General features: G+C 45.2%; 1 protein-coding gene across 1 annotated transcript in view; it reads right to left on the bottom strand.

Annotated features, from left to right (window-relative positions):
- PRKX (protein kinase cAMP-dependent X-linked catalytic subunit) overlaps positions 1-12,909 on the bottom strand; it is a 194,997-nt gene that overhangs the window by 51,985 nt on the left and 130,103 nt on the right. Inside the window, exon 2 of the mRNA XM_089683881.1 lies at positions 9,106-9,274. Coding sequence (XP_089540007.1) covers positions 9,106-9,274 — 169 coding nt within the window. The remainder of the gene's footprint in view (positions 1-9,105; positions 9,275-12,909) is intronic.

Genomic DNA, 12,909 nt, shown 5'->3' with positions numbered 1-12,909 from the left:
CATGATATGGTAAAGTACCGCGCCAGGCTGTCTGAGGCGGAATCCCGAAAGGAGGACGTAGTCCAAATCAATTCTAGAGAACTCAGGGCTCTCCAGGGGCAGGTAAAAGCTCTTCAGGCTAAATCTATCGACATGGAGAACCATCTGTGCCAGAATAATCTGTGGATACAAGGCCTCCCAGAGAAGGCTGAGGGCTCAAATCCTGCGGACTTTGCGGAGCAGTTTCTGCCTAAGTTACTGGGCCTCCAACAACTTTCCTCTGCGGTTGTGGTAGAGCGGGATAACAAGGTCCCTCCTGCTCTGACACCGCACAACCCCCCCAAGTCCTTTTCTAGTTAAACTATTGAATTATCTGGAACGAATTATGATGTTGTCAGCCATACACAATTCTCCTGACCTTCTGTATGAAAATGCCAAAATTTCCCTGTATCCCGATTACTCCTCAGAGTTGCAACAACGTCATCGCTCCTTTACAGAGAACCTCAAACGTCTACGTGACCGTAGTCTGAAATACAGCTTATTATACCCAAGCAGACTCCGGGTTTTGGATGGAGGCACTGCACGTTTCTTTGATACCCCAACTGTTGTGGATACCTGGCTAGAGTCTCGTTGAGGCAAGACTCTTCAAACTTACTGTTCACCTGCTATTAACATGTGCTGGAGCTGTCTCTCCACTTTTCCTGGATGCCTGATTCGCCTTCCAGCAAGGAGTTTCCTGCCCTAGTACCCTTTTTTCTGTCATCCTGACATCCCGCTATGATGGTTTGGGAGTGGACGCCTCTAACCTGTTTATACACCTACAGCTTCCCCAAGACTTCCAGAAAGACGTATGGACTCCATCGCTTGTTCTTCAGTTTAGGGTACAGGCCCTGCACCGGTTAGCTTTTGTTTTTGTTGTTTTTAATGTGTACGGGCAGGGTTTTATTTTCGTTTGTTTGTGGTTCGGGGGAATATTTGTGTTTGTGGTTTCGGGGGAATATTTTGGACTGCAGATGGGGGGGTGGTGTCTTCCCAGGAGGATATATTGCACAAATTTGAAACTTATTATACCTATCCTTATTCCTCCTCCCCCAAGTCAGATCCTAACCCTTCGGGCCTGGCTACCCTGTTGGACCAGTTGGCCCTTGGATGGCTTTCCGACTTTGAGCACTCTCTGTTGGTCTTGGATATTACTGCGGAGGTTTCCGCGGCTGTGGGCTCCTTCCCTAATGGTAAGGCTCTGGGACCCGATGGTATTTCAATGGATTTTTACAAGACCCATGTGGAGTTTTTAGCCCCCATCCTGACGTCCTTATGTAAGGATTGCCTACACGTTGGCTCCTTGCCTCCCTCTATGTGTGAGGCTCATACTGTGTTGATTCGCAAACCGAGTGAGGACCACACATTTTGCGCTTCTGATAGGCCCATTGCGCTTCTGAACAGTGACTTAAATCCTTACTAAGTTTTTTCCATTAGGCTGAACAAGGTGATCACGTCGGTAATTGATTCGGTTTTACAGGTTTTATGCCAGGTAGATCTACAGATATTGACATCTGTCGTCTGTTCTCCAATATCCTTACAACTCACCTGAATGGGGGCTCCCGTACTGTGGCTACATTGGATATAGAAAAGGTTTCGATACTGTGGAATGGGCCTACCCTTGGGAAGTGTTGCGTCGGATGGGGTTTCCCTTGCGTTTTTTATTGATTGGTTGCAAACCCTTTACTTGAGATCCTTGACTAAGATACGGGTGGGTGGACTTCTTTCAGCTGCCTTTGGTTTGCAACCTGGCACTAGACAGGAGTGCCCCCTCTCCCCAGCCCTCTTTGCTGTGGCGATGGAGCCTATAGCGGAGGCCCTTTGGGTCTCCCCTGATCTTGTTGGTCTCCGGGTGGGATGGTTGGAGGAGAGGGTGGCCTTTTATGCAGCCAATCTGCTATTGTTTCTTAATTATGCTGGGCCTTCTCTCCAGGGAGCACTGTCTCTCATGAACTCATTTTCTAATTTCACGGGTCTGAAAGTTAACTGGCATAAAGCACTGCTTTTTCCGGTGGATGCCGGAGTCTTGGCTTCCACCTTTCCTGATTATTCCTTGCAGTGGGTGGATAAATTTACTTATTTGGGGGTGGTGGTCTCAGGGTCGGCTATGGATTATGCAGAACTGAATCTCCACCCTGTTCTGTCTGAGATTCAGTTAAAACTGAAGGCGTGGAGTAATTTACCCCTGTCTTTGATTGGTCGAATTAATCTGTTAAAGATGAAAAATCTACCCAAATTTACTTATTTGTTTCGCAATTCCCCTCAGTGGCTTCCTAAGTCTTTCTTTGTGAAACTGAATCGCTTATTCTCTTCCTTTCTTTGGGGTCCCAAGCATCCCAGATTTAAATTTTCTAGCCTTACTTACCTATGGACAGGGGGGGTTTGGCTATGCCAGACTGTTTTCAGTATTTCTCTTTCTCAACTGGTTACTGTACATTGATGGATGCAGCCAGACCTTTCCAACACTTCTATTGTCTTGGAGGTGACGATTCTACAATCCTTGGAAGCTCTACAATTTCTACTGTTTAGGGGTCCCAGATCACCACATTGTCTCACCCCATCTATGCGTAGCACCCTCCGGGCATGGGAAGCAGGGCTTAGATTGTAATCTCTCCAGGCTAACACCTGCTCCCCGCATACCCCTCTGTGGTTAAATCTTTGTCTTCCTCATTTACCTCACTCCCACACCCCCAATTATGGGCTAAACACCATATTAAATACCTTGGAGCACGTCACGGGTAGTGGTGAGCTCCTTTCTTTTCCCACTGTTCAAGCTGAATTCAATTTGCCCCCACATTCTTACCTCAGATACCTTCGGGTCTCCCATGCCTTTAGAGGTCAGTTCCCTGTTTGACTGCTCTCCCTTTCCTATTCTGAGTTGGAGTCTGGCCTTCGTGTACCACACATGGAAAAACCCTTATCGGTATTATACAGATATCATCTTGTGGCGGCCAGCCCTGAATTGGTATCTTTACGTCTGAAGTGGAGGACGAATATTCCTAATTTGGATGATGATGATGATGATGATGATGATGATGATGATTGGTCTGAGATTTGGGATTATCCCTCCTCTCCACTAGTTTTAGCCAGAGATAAACTGATTCAATTTAAAATTTTACACCAGGTTTACTTTACCCCGTTTCGGTTACATAGAATGAACCCCTCTTTCTCCCGCATGTTGGTGCTGTTCTCACGAAGATGGGGAGTTTTTTCATACTTTTTGGACCTGTCCTGCTATTATGTCTTTTTGGCAGGCAGTATTATATACAATTAAAGAAGTAGTACATAACAGTGTTCCCCTTGGGGCTGGCAGAATCGCTGGCTCCTGCTGTGGCCAAGCACATCTTATTAATAGTCCTGTTTTATGCTCGTAAAACGATCACTCTAAGCTGGAAAAAAATCCGTCTCCCCCTGCCGTAACCTATTGGAAACGAATGGTGAATTCTAATTTACCCCTTTATCAGACTACCTATTCTAATAGAGGATGCCCCCACAAATGTTATAAAATGTGGTCATGTTGGCTTGATATTTCTACCACCACTGCGGCGGCTGGTGTGGGGAATTGATTGACAGATAGTCACCCAGGTGCTTTGTTTTTTTTTCTGTTGTGAGCCGGGTTCCCTTTTATCCGTTATGGTCCTGTTATATTGTCTACAAATGATTAGGCGTTGAATATCATGTGTACCCCTCCTCCCTTCTTTTTGTTTTTCTCCCTTGGGTTGTTTTATGTTCACTCTGTTGGGTTTTGACACGGCCCCTGCGAGGGCGTCTGTTTGTATTATGTATGTTTGCACCAAATTCATATGTTTAAAATAAAAAAAGATTTAAAAAAAAAAAAAAAGAATGGGGAAAACCAGCATGCACGGGGTAGAGGCAACACATCCTAGCCTCAGATTCAGGAACCTTTAACATGTTTCTAAACCAAAGAACAGCAATACAATATATGGCATTTACAGCTCTGGGATATATTGCCTATATTAGTTTTTTAATAAAACATTTTCTGGACCAGGGTGACAGCACTAATTTACTGTACTGTATGCTGAACTAAATGTGAGCTGAAATGAAAGCTTTCTTTCATCCGTAAACTACCAGTCTCCCCATCCCCTACATAATGACGAACAGCAGTTAGACACCTTTGAAATCCAGCCTAGAATGAGAACCATGACTACCTCTATAGATACAGTGGAGATGTAGACATTCAGAGACCAGAGTTATTTCATTCAAATGATTAACAGGAAATAAAGGGTTAAAAAAGGAAACAAATGCAACCACTATATGAGGCTACAGGCATAATAGCGTTTTTTTAAGCTCCTAGAAGCTGTTATCAGCACTTTTTCTGTTCTTAGCCTAAAGTAGTGGCATGGACACCTAGAATAACACTATTTAGATTCTATTAGCATTTTTTGAGCTTCAGCGTCAGAAAAAAGAAAATAAAAAAACAAGCATTTTTGGAGAGTTTTTCCAGCAGAAAATAAAACGCTAAACACTTTTAAAACACTCCTAACAGCTTTTTTTCTAGCTTTTTAATGTTTTCCTATACATGTACTGTAAAAATGCTAATAAAACGTCATCTCTCCTAAACTTTACTGAACGCTACTAAAAACACTATTACCAGTTATCACGTGTGCCGCCTACCCCCCCCCCCCCCCCCCCCCCCGCTGCACACAGCCTTGAAGCAGGCTGTGCGGGATGAGGGGAGGGGATCGCTGTGGCAAGGGTCACAGCTTCCCCAGCAATTCAGCCGAAAGAGCTGTGACCCCCCCCGCCAGGAAATCCCGGTGGGGGGCCGCTGGGAGGTCTCTGCACACCCCTGGCGGGGGCAGGTCTTGCCGCGCTCGGCGCCCCGCCAAAGACAAAGGCCACGCTCCCTGCATGTGGCCAGAGTGAGGGGGGCATGCCTTGTTGCTCCGGCAACGCAGCACTGGGCCGGCCATTGCCTGGGCAACCCGGAAGCGTCCCACGCGGCTTTTAAAAGGCCAGCGCGAGTCCAGGCTTGCTTTCTCTCCCTTCTTCCTGCGCTGTCCGGCCACTCTCCCTTGGCCCCCTGTCGTGGGAGGTTTGGGTGGGGACCGGGCCTCCGCAGCCATCCCCGCTGAGAGCTCTGCATGAGCCCCCCTCCTCAAAAGGTCAGACCCCACAGCCATGACTCCCGCTGCTGTTCCTGGCAAGCTGGCCGGGGGCCCCTGCCTGCTGATCGCTGGGCTCCTGGAGAAGCTGGCCACTGTGAGGGCCCATGCCTGCTGATCGCTGGGCCCCTGGAGAAGCTGGCCGTGGTGAGGGCCCCTGCCTGCTAATCTCTGTTGTCCCCTGAAACACTGGCCGCTGTGAGGGCCGCTGTCCGTTGCAGAGGGTCCCCGGGAAGCTGCCCTGTCTGCTGATTGCTGGGTCCCTGGAAGCTGCCTGCTAGCTGCCCCTAGTGTGCGCACAGACCACCCATGTCCTGAACTGTCCCTGTTCTGCGCACAGACCACCCTTGTCCTGAACTGCCCCTAGTGTGCGCACAGACCACCCGTGTCATGAACTGTCACTGTTGTGCGCACAGACCACCCGTGTCCTGAACTGTCCCTGTTGTGCGCACAGACCACGTGTCCGGAATTGTCCCTATTGTGTGCACAGACCACCCGTGTCCTGAACTGTCCCTAGTGTGCACACAGACCCCCCGTGTCATGAACTGCCCCTAGTGTGCTCACAGACCACCCACGTCATGAACTGTCCCTAATGTGCGCTCAGACTCCTAGTCAAAGTCCCGTTGAGTCCCCGTGAGCCTGTTGTCCCTAGTATGCTGTGTTGAGGCCAGACTCGACAGCCAAAGTCCCGTCGGGTCCCCGTGAGCCTGTTGTCCCTAGTACGCTGTGTGGGAGCTGTGTTGAGGCCAGACTCCACAGCCAAAGTCCCGTTGGGTCCCCGTGAGCCTGTTGTCCCTAATACGCTGCGTGGGAGCTGTGTTGAGGCCAGACTCCACAGCCAAAGTCCCTTTGGGTTCCCGTGGGCCTGTTGTCCCTAGTACGCTGTGTTGAGGCCAGACTCCACAGCCAAAGTCCCGTTGGGTATCCGTGAGCCTGTTGTCTCTAGTACGTTGTGTGGGAGCGGTGTTGAGGCCAGACTCCACAGCCAAAGTCCCGTTGAATCCCCGTGAGCCTGTTGTCCCTAGTACGCTGTGTGGGAGCTGTGTTGAGGCCAGACTCCACAGCTAAAGTCCTGTTGAGTCCCCGTGAGCCTGTTGTCCCTAGTACGCTGTGTGGGAGTTGCGTTGAGGCCAGAATCCACAGCCAAGGTCCGTTGAGCCCCCATGAGCCCGCTTACAAGCCGCATGTCACGGAGTGCCATGAACTTTCCTGGTTGAGTGTCTTTTATAGTTCAATAAAGCTTTATGTGTTCCCCATCTTCTTCGTGTGTTCTGTCCTGCCTACGCTTCCGTCACACCAGTGTTTTATATCCAGCGGTTTTTCCAGTGTTTTTTTTAGCTAGCGTGCATGGAAGCTGAAAAAATGTATTGTGTTTTTGTTTGGTTTAGATATACTGTAAAGGTCCTCAATTCTGAAATTAGGATATGTTCTCCACCCCAACTCCACACACATTGGTATTCTAAATAAACCTACAAAAAAACCAGCAGGAGCTGGGTAAAATCATTACATAAAGATTGAGATATGGCATGCAATAGTATGGTTGGTATGGAGTCTCACTCCTTCAGCAATTTATTACAAAGAATGCTGCTTTTAATTGAAGGATGATGGGCAGGAGGGAGCCGATGTTCAACCAGGTCCTCGGGAATTGGATAATATTTGAAGTGTATGGCCAGCTTTACTCTTCTTCTCTTTATCTTTGTCACCGCTCAACCAAAACCCTTATTATGGTACCATCTTGTGAATGTGCCATCCTAACCAGCCTGTTTGCCCTTTCTGCGGTTATCTGCTGGAGAGTCTGGAGACTCTTCTTGCAGTCTGGTGAGCATGCTGTTATCTGCTGAAGTGGTTGTGTCCTTCACAACTATCCCTGGCCACTTAATCTGAGATTCACCTCAAGTTTATGGTCTTATTTTAGGTACTCAGTGACTAAGCTATTTAATTCTGTGCTGAACTGTGTCTACTTATTAGGCTACCAGGCCCTGGCTTGTATTTGGATCAGTTCTGTCTAATTGACTTCTGACCTTTGGCTTGTACGACCATTTATCTGTCTACCATATTTCAATAGTGCTTACCCTTGGCCCAGAAGATAACCACTGTGTCATGGAGTCTCACTTGCACCAGTTCACTGCTGCCTCTCTGGACTTCTGAAAAGCTCCTTCAAGCACTTTACTTCTGTCCAGCCTGTATCAGCAGTCACCAGCAGAGCCTCTATCAGGGGATCAATATGGTGTTATTGTGGCATTGTACCCCCTGTACGTCTGGGTTAGCTGAACATCTTCTGGTGGCATATATGATCTTACTCAAATAACTCTGAAAGCAGACACTACTGTGCTTATTTACTAAAACTGGTACACTGCTTCATAGAAACCAATCAGCTTCCAGGTTTTATTGTCAAAGCTTAATTGAACAAGCTGAAGTTAGAATCTGGTCCTGCTGTGCATGGTAGCCAATCAGCTTCTGAGTGTTCCAGTTTTAGTAAATCTACCCCTCTATGTCCCTCGTGTATGCCATAACGTGCTTGTATGTACAATTCTGCTCCTGAACTACTTTCTACTTTTATGTATGTAAATCACTAGGCCTTAGGGCTGCTTCACACTGGAATGTGGAAAAAGTAGTGCAATCACTACTTTTCCAAAACACAATGCACCAATTGTGTGGTACTGTGGTACTATGTGATTTGGTGCCCATAAACATGCTGCATTCTAAAGGTTTATTTTTTTAAAGAAAAAATAACAAACATGTCTATACTTACCTGCTGTGTGCAGTGGTTTTGCACAGAGCGGGCCCGGATCCTCCTCTTCTCGGGTCCCCGACGGCACTCTTAGCCCCTTCTCTCCTGTCGGGTGCCCCCACAGCAAGCAGCTTGCTATGGGAGCACCCACTGCTCCGTGAGACCATTCACACATAAAGCCATGGCTCGGCCCCACCCTCCTCTTTTCTCATTGGTTCACTGGCTGTGACAGACAGAAGTGGAAGCCAATGGCTCTCCCTTCGGTCTCAGGTAATGAGAAGAGGGAGTCCTGGGATAGCCGAGACTCCAGTGCACATCGTTGTATCGAAAGGAGGCTTAGGGGGTCCTGGGGGGATGCTGCACAGAAAAGGTTTTTTTACCTTCATGCATAGAATGCATGAAGGTAAAACACCTTGAGCCTTTGCAACCACTTTATAAATTCATTGCCACCCACATCTGTAGGCAAGCTGATTGTAACCAAGTTGAACCATTGATTGACTTGGGTGCAACCAGCATTTTGTATTTTCATCATGTGACTATTGACGACAGCAGCTATAGCCGCTAGCAATAATCACTGTGTTCTCCCAGCAGGGATGGCTCCCCATGCCCCCACCAGGAAAAAAACGCAATAGCTCTGCGGGAGGGATTTTTCCATCAAATACTGTGTTAATGCGGGAATCATCTATGACCCGCCTTACAGAGAAAATCACTGAGAAGGTTTGTGTCATCACTATTTACCAAAATAGAGAAATGTCCATGGGTAAGGAAAGAAAAGCTAAAGCCCAGAACTCCAGAGGGTAGGTACCACGATTGGACAGAAAACATACAAGTTAGCACATTTTTTAACCAGCAACCATCCACCTCCAAACCGAAATATCCCTTAGTCAATTTAGTGCAATTTATTGTCTATCCCTTTGTTTTGATAACAAAGTTATACATTTTTTAGCTGATCACTGATGTAGTATAAATGATTATAAACCTAGATATGGTAACGTCAGATAAAAAAAATAACAGCAAACAGATATTGCAATGAAAACAAGATACTATACCAAAGGTCAATTATACCAAAATGTCACAGTGCAGCTCTTCATAAAATACTCTATTGCTTTTAAATGCCAAAGAAGGTGGAAATATATTCCAATCTAATCAACAGCATAGAAAATAAAGACACATAAAATAAGAGCAGCAGGAAAAGACATACCAACATATATAAAAATTTGAAATACTTACAGTCTGACTAGAAATGGATGGTTCACCTCTTTCAAAACGGATTTCTCATTGTGTACATGCTGTTCTTGTTTTAGACGAATGACATCGGGAATGCTCATTACTTTTAGTGCAAAATAGTTCTTTGCCGTTTTCTCTTTTACCAAATGGACCCTCCCAAATGTCCCAGTTCCTGCAAAGGAAAAGAAAAAATTACATTAAAAATGGTTTTCCTGCCGTTTTTTATATCCTAATGGTGGATAATGTATAGCAATTTAGACTATATTGATGGCATTTTCTATAATAGAAAGCACTATTCAGAAACCACCCATCTCCTGTCTTGCCCATGGTCGCTTGTGAGGACTACATTTTAGATAGATCTACAAGAACTTTTTTTTGCCCCCAACAATTGCAGTTTTTACTTTTCTTGCACATATTAATTTCCTGATTGAACATTATGGTTTTGTCTCATTTGTTTTTATTCTGTGTATTTGGGAGGAAAAGCTCTCAAACATCCAATAGTCCAATGTCAGACCAAATTTTTTTTTTTTTAAATTTTGAAGGGTTAGACCTGCTCTTGGATTTTTAATTTCTATGTTCCCGCTGAGTTTTCTATAGGATTTTTAATGCTGTCTTTATGTACTCAGAGAAGATTACCCTTCACTTCCTGTTCTGTTTGCCACTCATCACCTAGACAAGACATGAGAGGAAATCTCCTAAGGGCCCTTTCAAATGGACACCTTCCATTCCAATTAGCAGGAGATCTGTTTACTGATCGGAGCAGAGCAGGTGGATGACAAGTCCGTGTCTGCTCAGTTTATGCATAGCGGATATGGACAGACCGCACTGCTTTATTGGCTACCGGGCGTAAACAGTCTCCGCTGTCCATTTACACCCGGCTGCCTCAAGTCTGCCCAACAGGAAGAAGACGCAGTCTTTTTTTTTTTTTTTTTTTTTTTTTTTTTTTAAGAGGGCTTGATTGGACCAGGAGGTAGGCAGGTGTAAATGGACACAAGTTAGTTTACACATGCAGGTCCATAGGAATGCATAGACCTTCTCATCAGGTACATCTGAAACACTGACAGGTGGACCTGATCTGATCGCCCGTGTCAAAGGGCCCATAATGTAAGAAACTAATAACATCCTGACAAAGGTTATAAACCTTTCTTAAAGCGATTCTAAAGGCTGAAGGTTTTTTTTTTTACTTTCATGCATTCTATACATAAAAGTAAAAAACCTTCAATGTGCAGCTCTTTTTAGTACTCACCTAAGGCCGATCTGGATCCAGCGATGTGCACGAGAGCAGCAGCTCTCCCAGATCTCTCCCTCTTCATTGGCTCAGACACCGCAATCACAATCAGTGAGGAGGGAGCAGGGGTTAGGGGGTAGAACTGAGACACACTTTGTATGTCCCATAGACACACAGAGCTGTCTCGAGAGTGAGCATGCACAAGTGCCCCCAGTGCAAGCAGCTTGCTCTGGGGGCACTTAACAGTGGGGAGAAGCCAGGAGTGCCACTGAGGGACCTGAGAAGAAGAGGATCAGGACTGCCCTGTGACCTTGAGCTCAGCTTTACCAGAATTTTAGCATTATTATTAGACTATATAATTATTAGACTTCTAAACTATCATCTGTAGTGCAGAATCTATGTTACTGATACCACTGCTTGTAAATATGTTTTAGTCCCAGGAACAGGAACCTTTATGGAAGACAGTGGGGTTGATTTGCTAAAAGTAGATAGGCTGTTCCCTTTGCAAGAGACTTTTCCCCAGAGCTTCGTAAATTAGGTGATATTTCACTTTGAAAAGAATACCCAATCATGCGCAAATAAAATAATAATAAAACATATTTGTGTTTACACGATTGCATGATGGAAGTCAGCAGAGCTTCACCTCATTCACTAAGCTAAATGAATAGTGCAAACTGTAGCAAAGTGAACAGACTATTTGCCTTTAGTAAATCAACCCTATTGCATGTTTCAGTATACAGTTAATTTATTTAAATGTGTCAGGAATATGCACTTGTCCCCTTAAAATATTTTAACCTGTTAGCGCCGACCCGCCCTTTAGGGGGTTTTTGATGGGGGTTTCTGAACAAGTGACCGTCTTGATTGGCTATCACAGTGGTCACATGATCGGAAAGCTCCAGATCGCAGGTAGCCATCGGGAGCTTTCCATTAGCCTCTGGTAATTGCGCAGGGTGTGCGCTCTCGGCACAGCTGTGTTTACATTCTGATAAGCATGTAAGCAAATGCTCAGAGTTGCGTCCCACCAAGAGGCCACGTATATGTGTTATGTAGGCGCAAACAGGTTACTGAGCAAAGATCTCACATACACCAAGAACTAGACTGGGTTGTTCTGCGTTCCCAGAATTCTGTGTGTTGGAAATAAAAATGATATGCAAGTGTGCAATGTTAGACAAAATTAAGCCATTAATAAAAAGAAGGTCATCAGCGCTTATTTGCTCAGGGCTTTAAATCCCGGTGGGTTCTTTTAATTAAGGGGTTATGGATGGCCGGTGAGTGTATTATTAGTGCACAAGGTGATGGAGCACATAGAAAAAAATGCATGAAGATTATTTTATGAAGCACCAAAAGGACTTGTTTGCACACTATATGGCGTGGGACTTTCATTTATTGATATTATTTGTTTTATTGATATATAGCACTTTTTGGTATATGTGTGCACTGGACCTTTTTTGTATTTTATTGAATTTTGAAGTGTATAAACACTTTAAGGGGGCAGCTAACGCATAGTATGACAATTTTTCACAATTTTGGGATTAGGTGGTTTAATTTATTTAATTTCTTATGAAGGCTTTTTAAGAGAAGGCGCTCGGTTTTAGTTTTCTTACAAAATTAAGCCATTGTTATACATAAGCCAGGCACTAGTCAAAGGAAGAAAAATAACATGCCTGTGTGCTGAAGAGATACAGTATATCTTTATTTACAAGAGGCTGCCTCCATGCTTTCTAAAACAATCCACTTGATAAAGGAATTTGGCACCTTTTCAGGCTTTGTAATTAATTAGGATAAATCTGTTATAATGCCAATAGTCTTCACTGCACAGTACCCAAGTGCCAGTTCAGTCCCATTATACAGGGCTTTGTCATTTATATTCTAGATTCAAAGCAAACAGTTGAACTCAAAGCAAACAGTTAAAGGAGCACTGTCACCTTGTTCATTCAAAGGAAGATGACGGTGTCAAAAAGCTCAAAAAAAGTCCTCCCTGACCCTATGTACCAGTGAATTAAAATTCTCAAAAAGGTCCAGTCAGTAAAATTTCCTTCCAGAAGAGGTCTGAATCACGTTTGATTCTTAAAAAGGCACCTCTGTGCATTTGCAAACACAGTGCATTTGGTGCCACAGTACCATACAGCTTGGTATGGCGCCATTTAAGAAAAAAAAAAAAAAAGGTCAGGGACTTTTTTCTCTGTGTTACTGCGTATAAGGCGCCTAGCCTCTGATCCTTCACATCACAGTCCTGTTATTACATCAGTATTCTCAGTTCCCCTGCACATCATCCCTCCCTTCACATTACAGTCCTTACTCCCCCTTCACATTCTTGTCCTCGGCCCCCCTTTATATCACCACCCCCCACACTTCAAATTGCTGTTCCCATTCCCCCTTCATGTTCCTGTTCTTACCCCCTTTATAGCACCCCTTCTTCACATTGCAGTTCCCAGTCCTCCTTCACATTCCAGTCCACGCCCCCTTTATAGAACCCCCCTTCATACTGCAATCCTCAGTCCCCCTTAACATTCTTGTCCTCACCCCCTTTATAGAACCCCTCCTGCACACTGCAGTCCCCGACCCCCTTTCACAGTCCT

This window comes from Staurois parvus, unplaced genomic scaffold (genome assembly GCF_062004578.1).
Source record: "Staurois parvus isolate SC_StPar_1 unplaced genomic scaffold, SC_StPar_1.0 ptg000327l, whole genome shotgun sequence".
Lineage (NCBI taxonomy): Eukaryota > Metazoa > Chordata > Amphibia > Anura > Ranidae > Staurois > Staurois parvus.
Note: the sequence above shows the minus strand (reverse complement) of the source record. Positions and strands in the feature narration are given on the sequence as shown.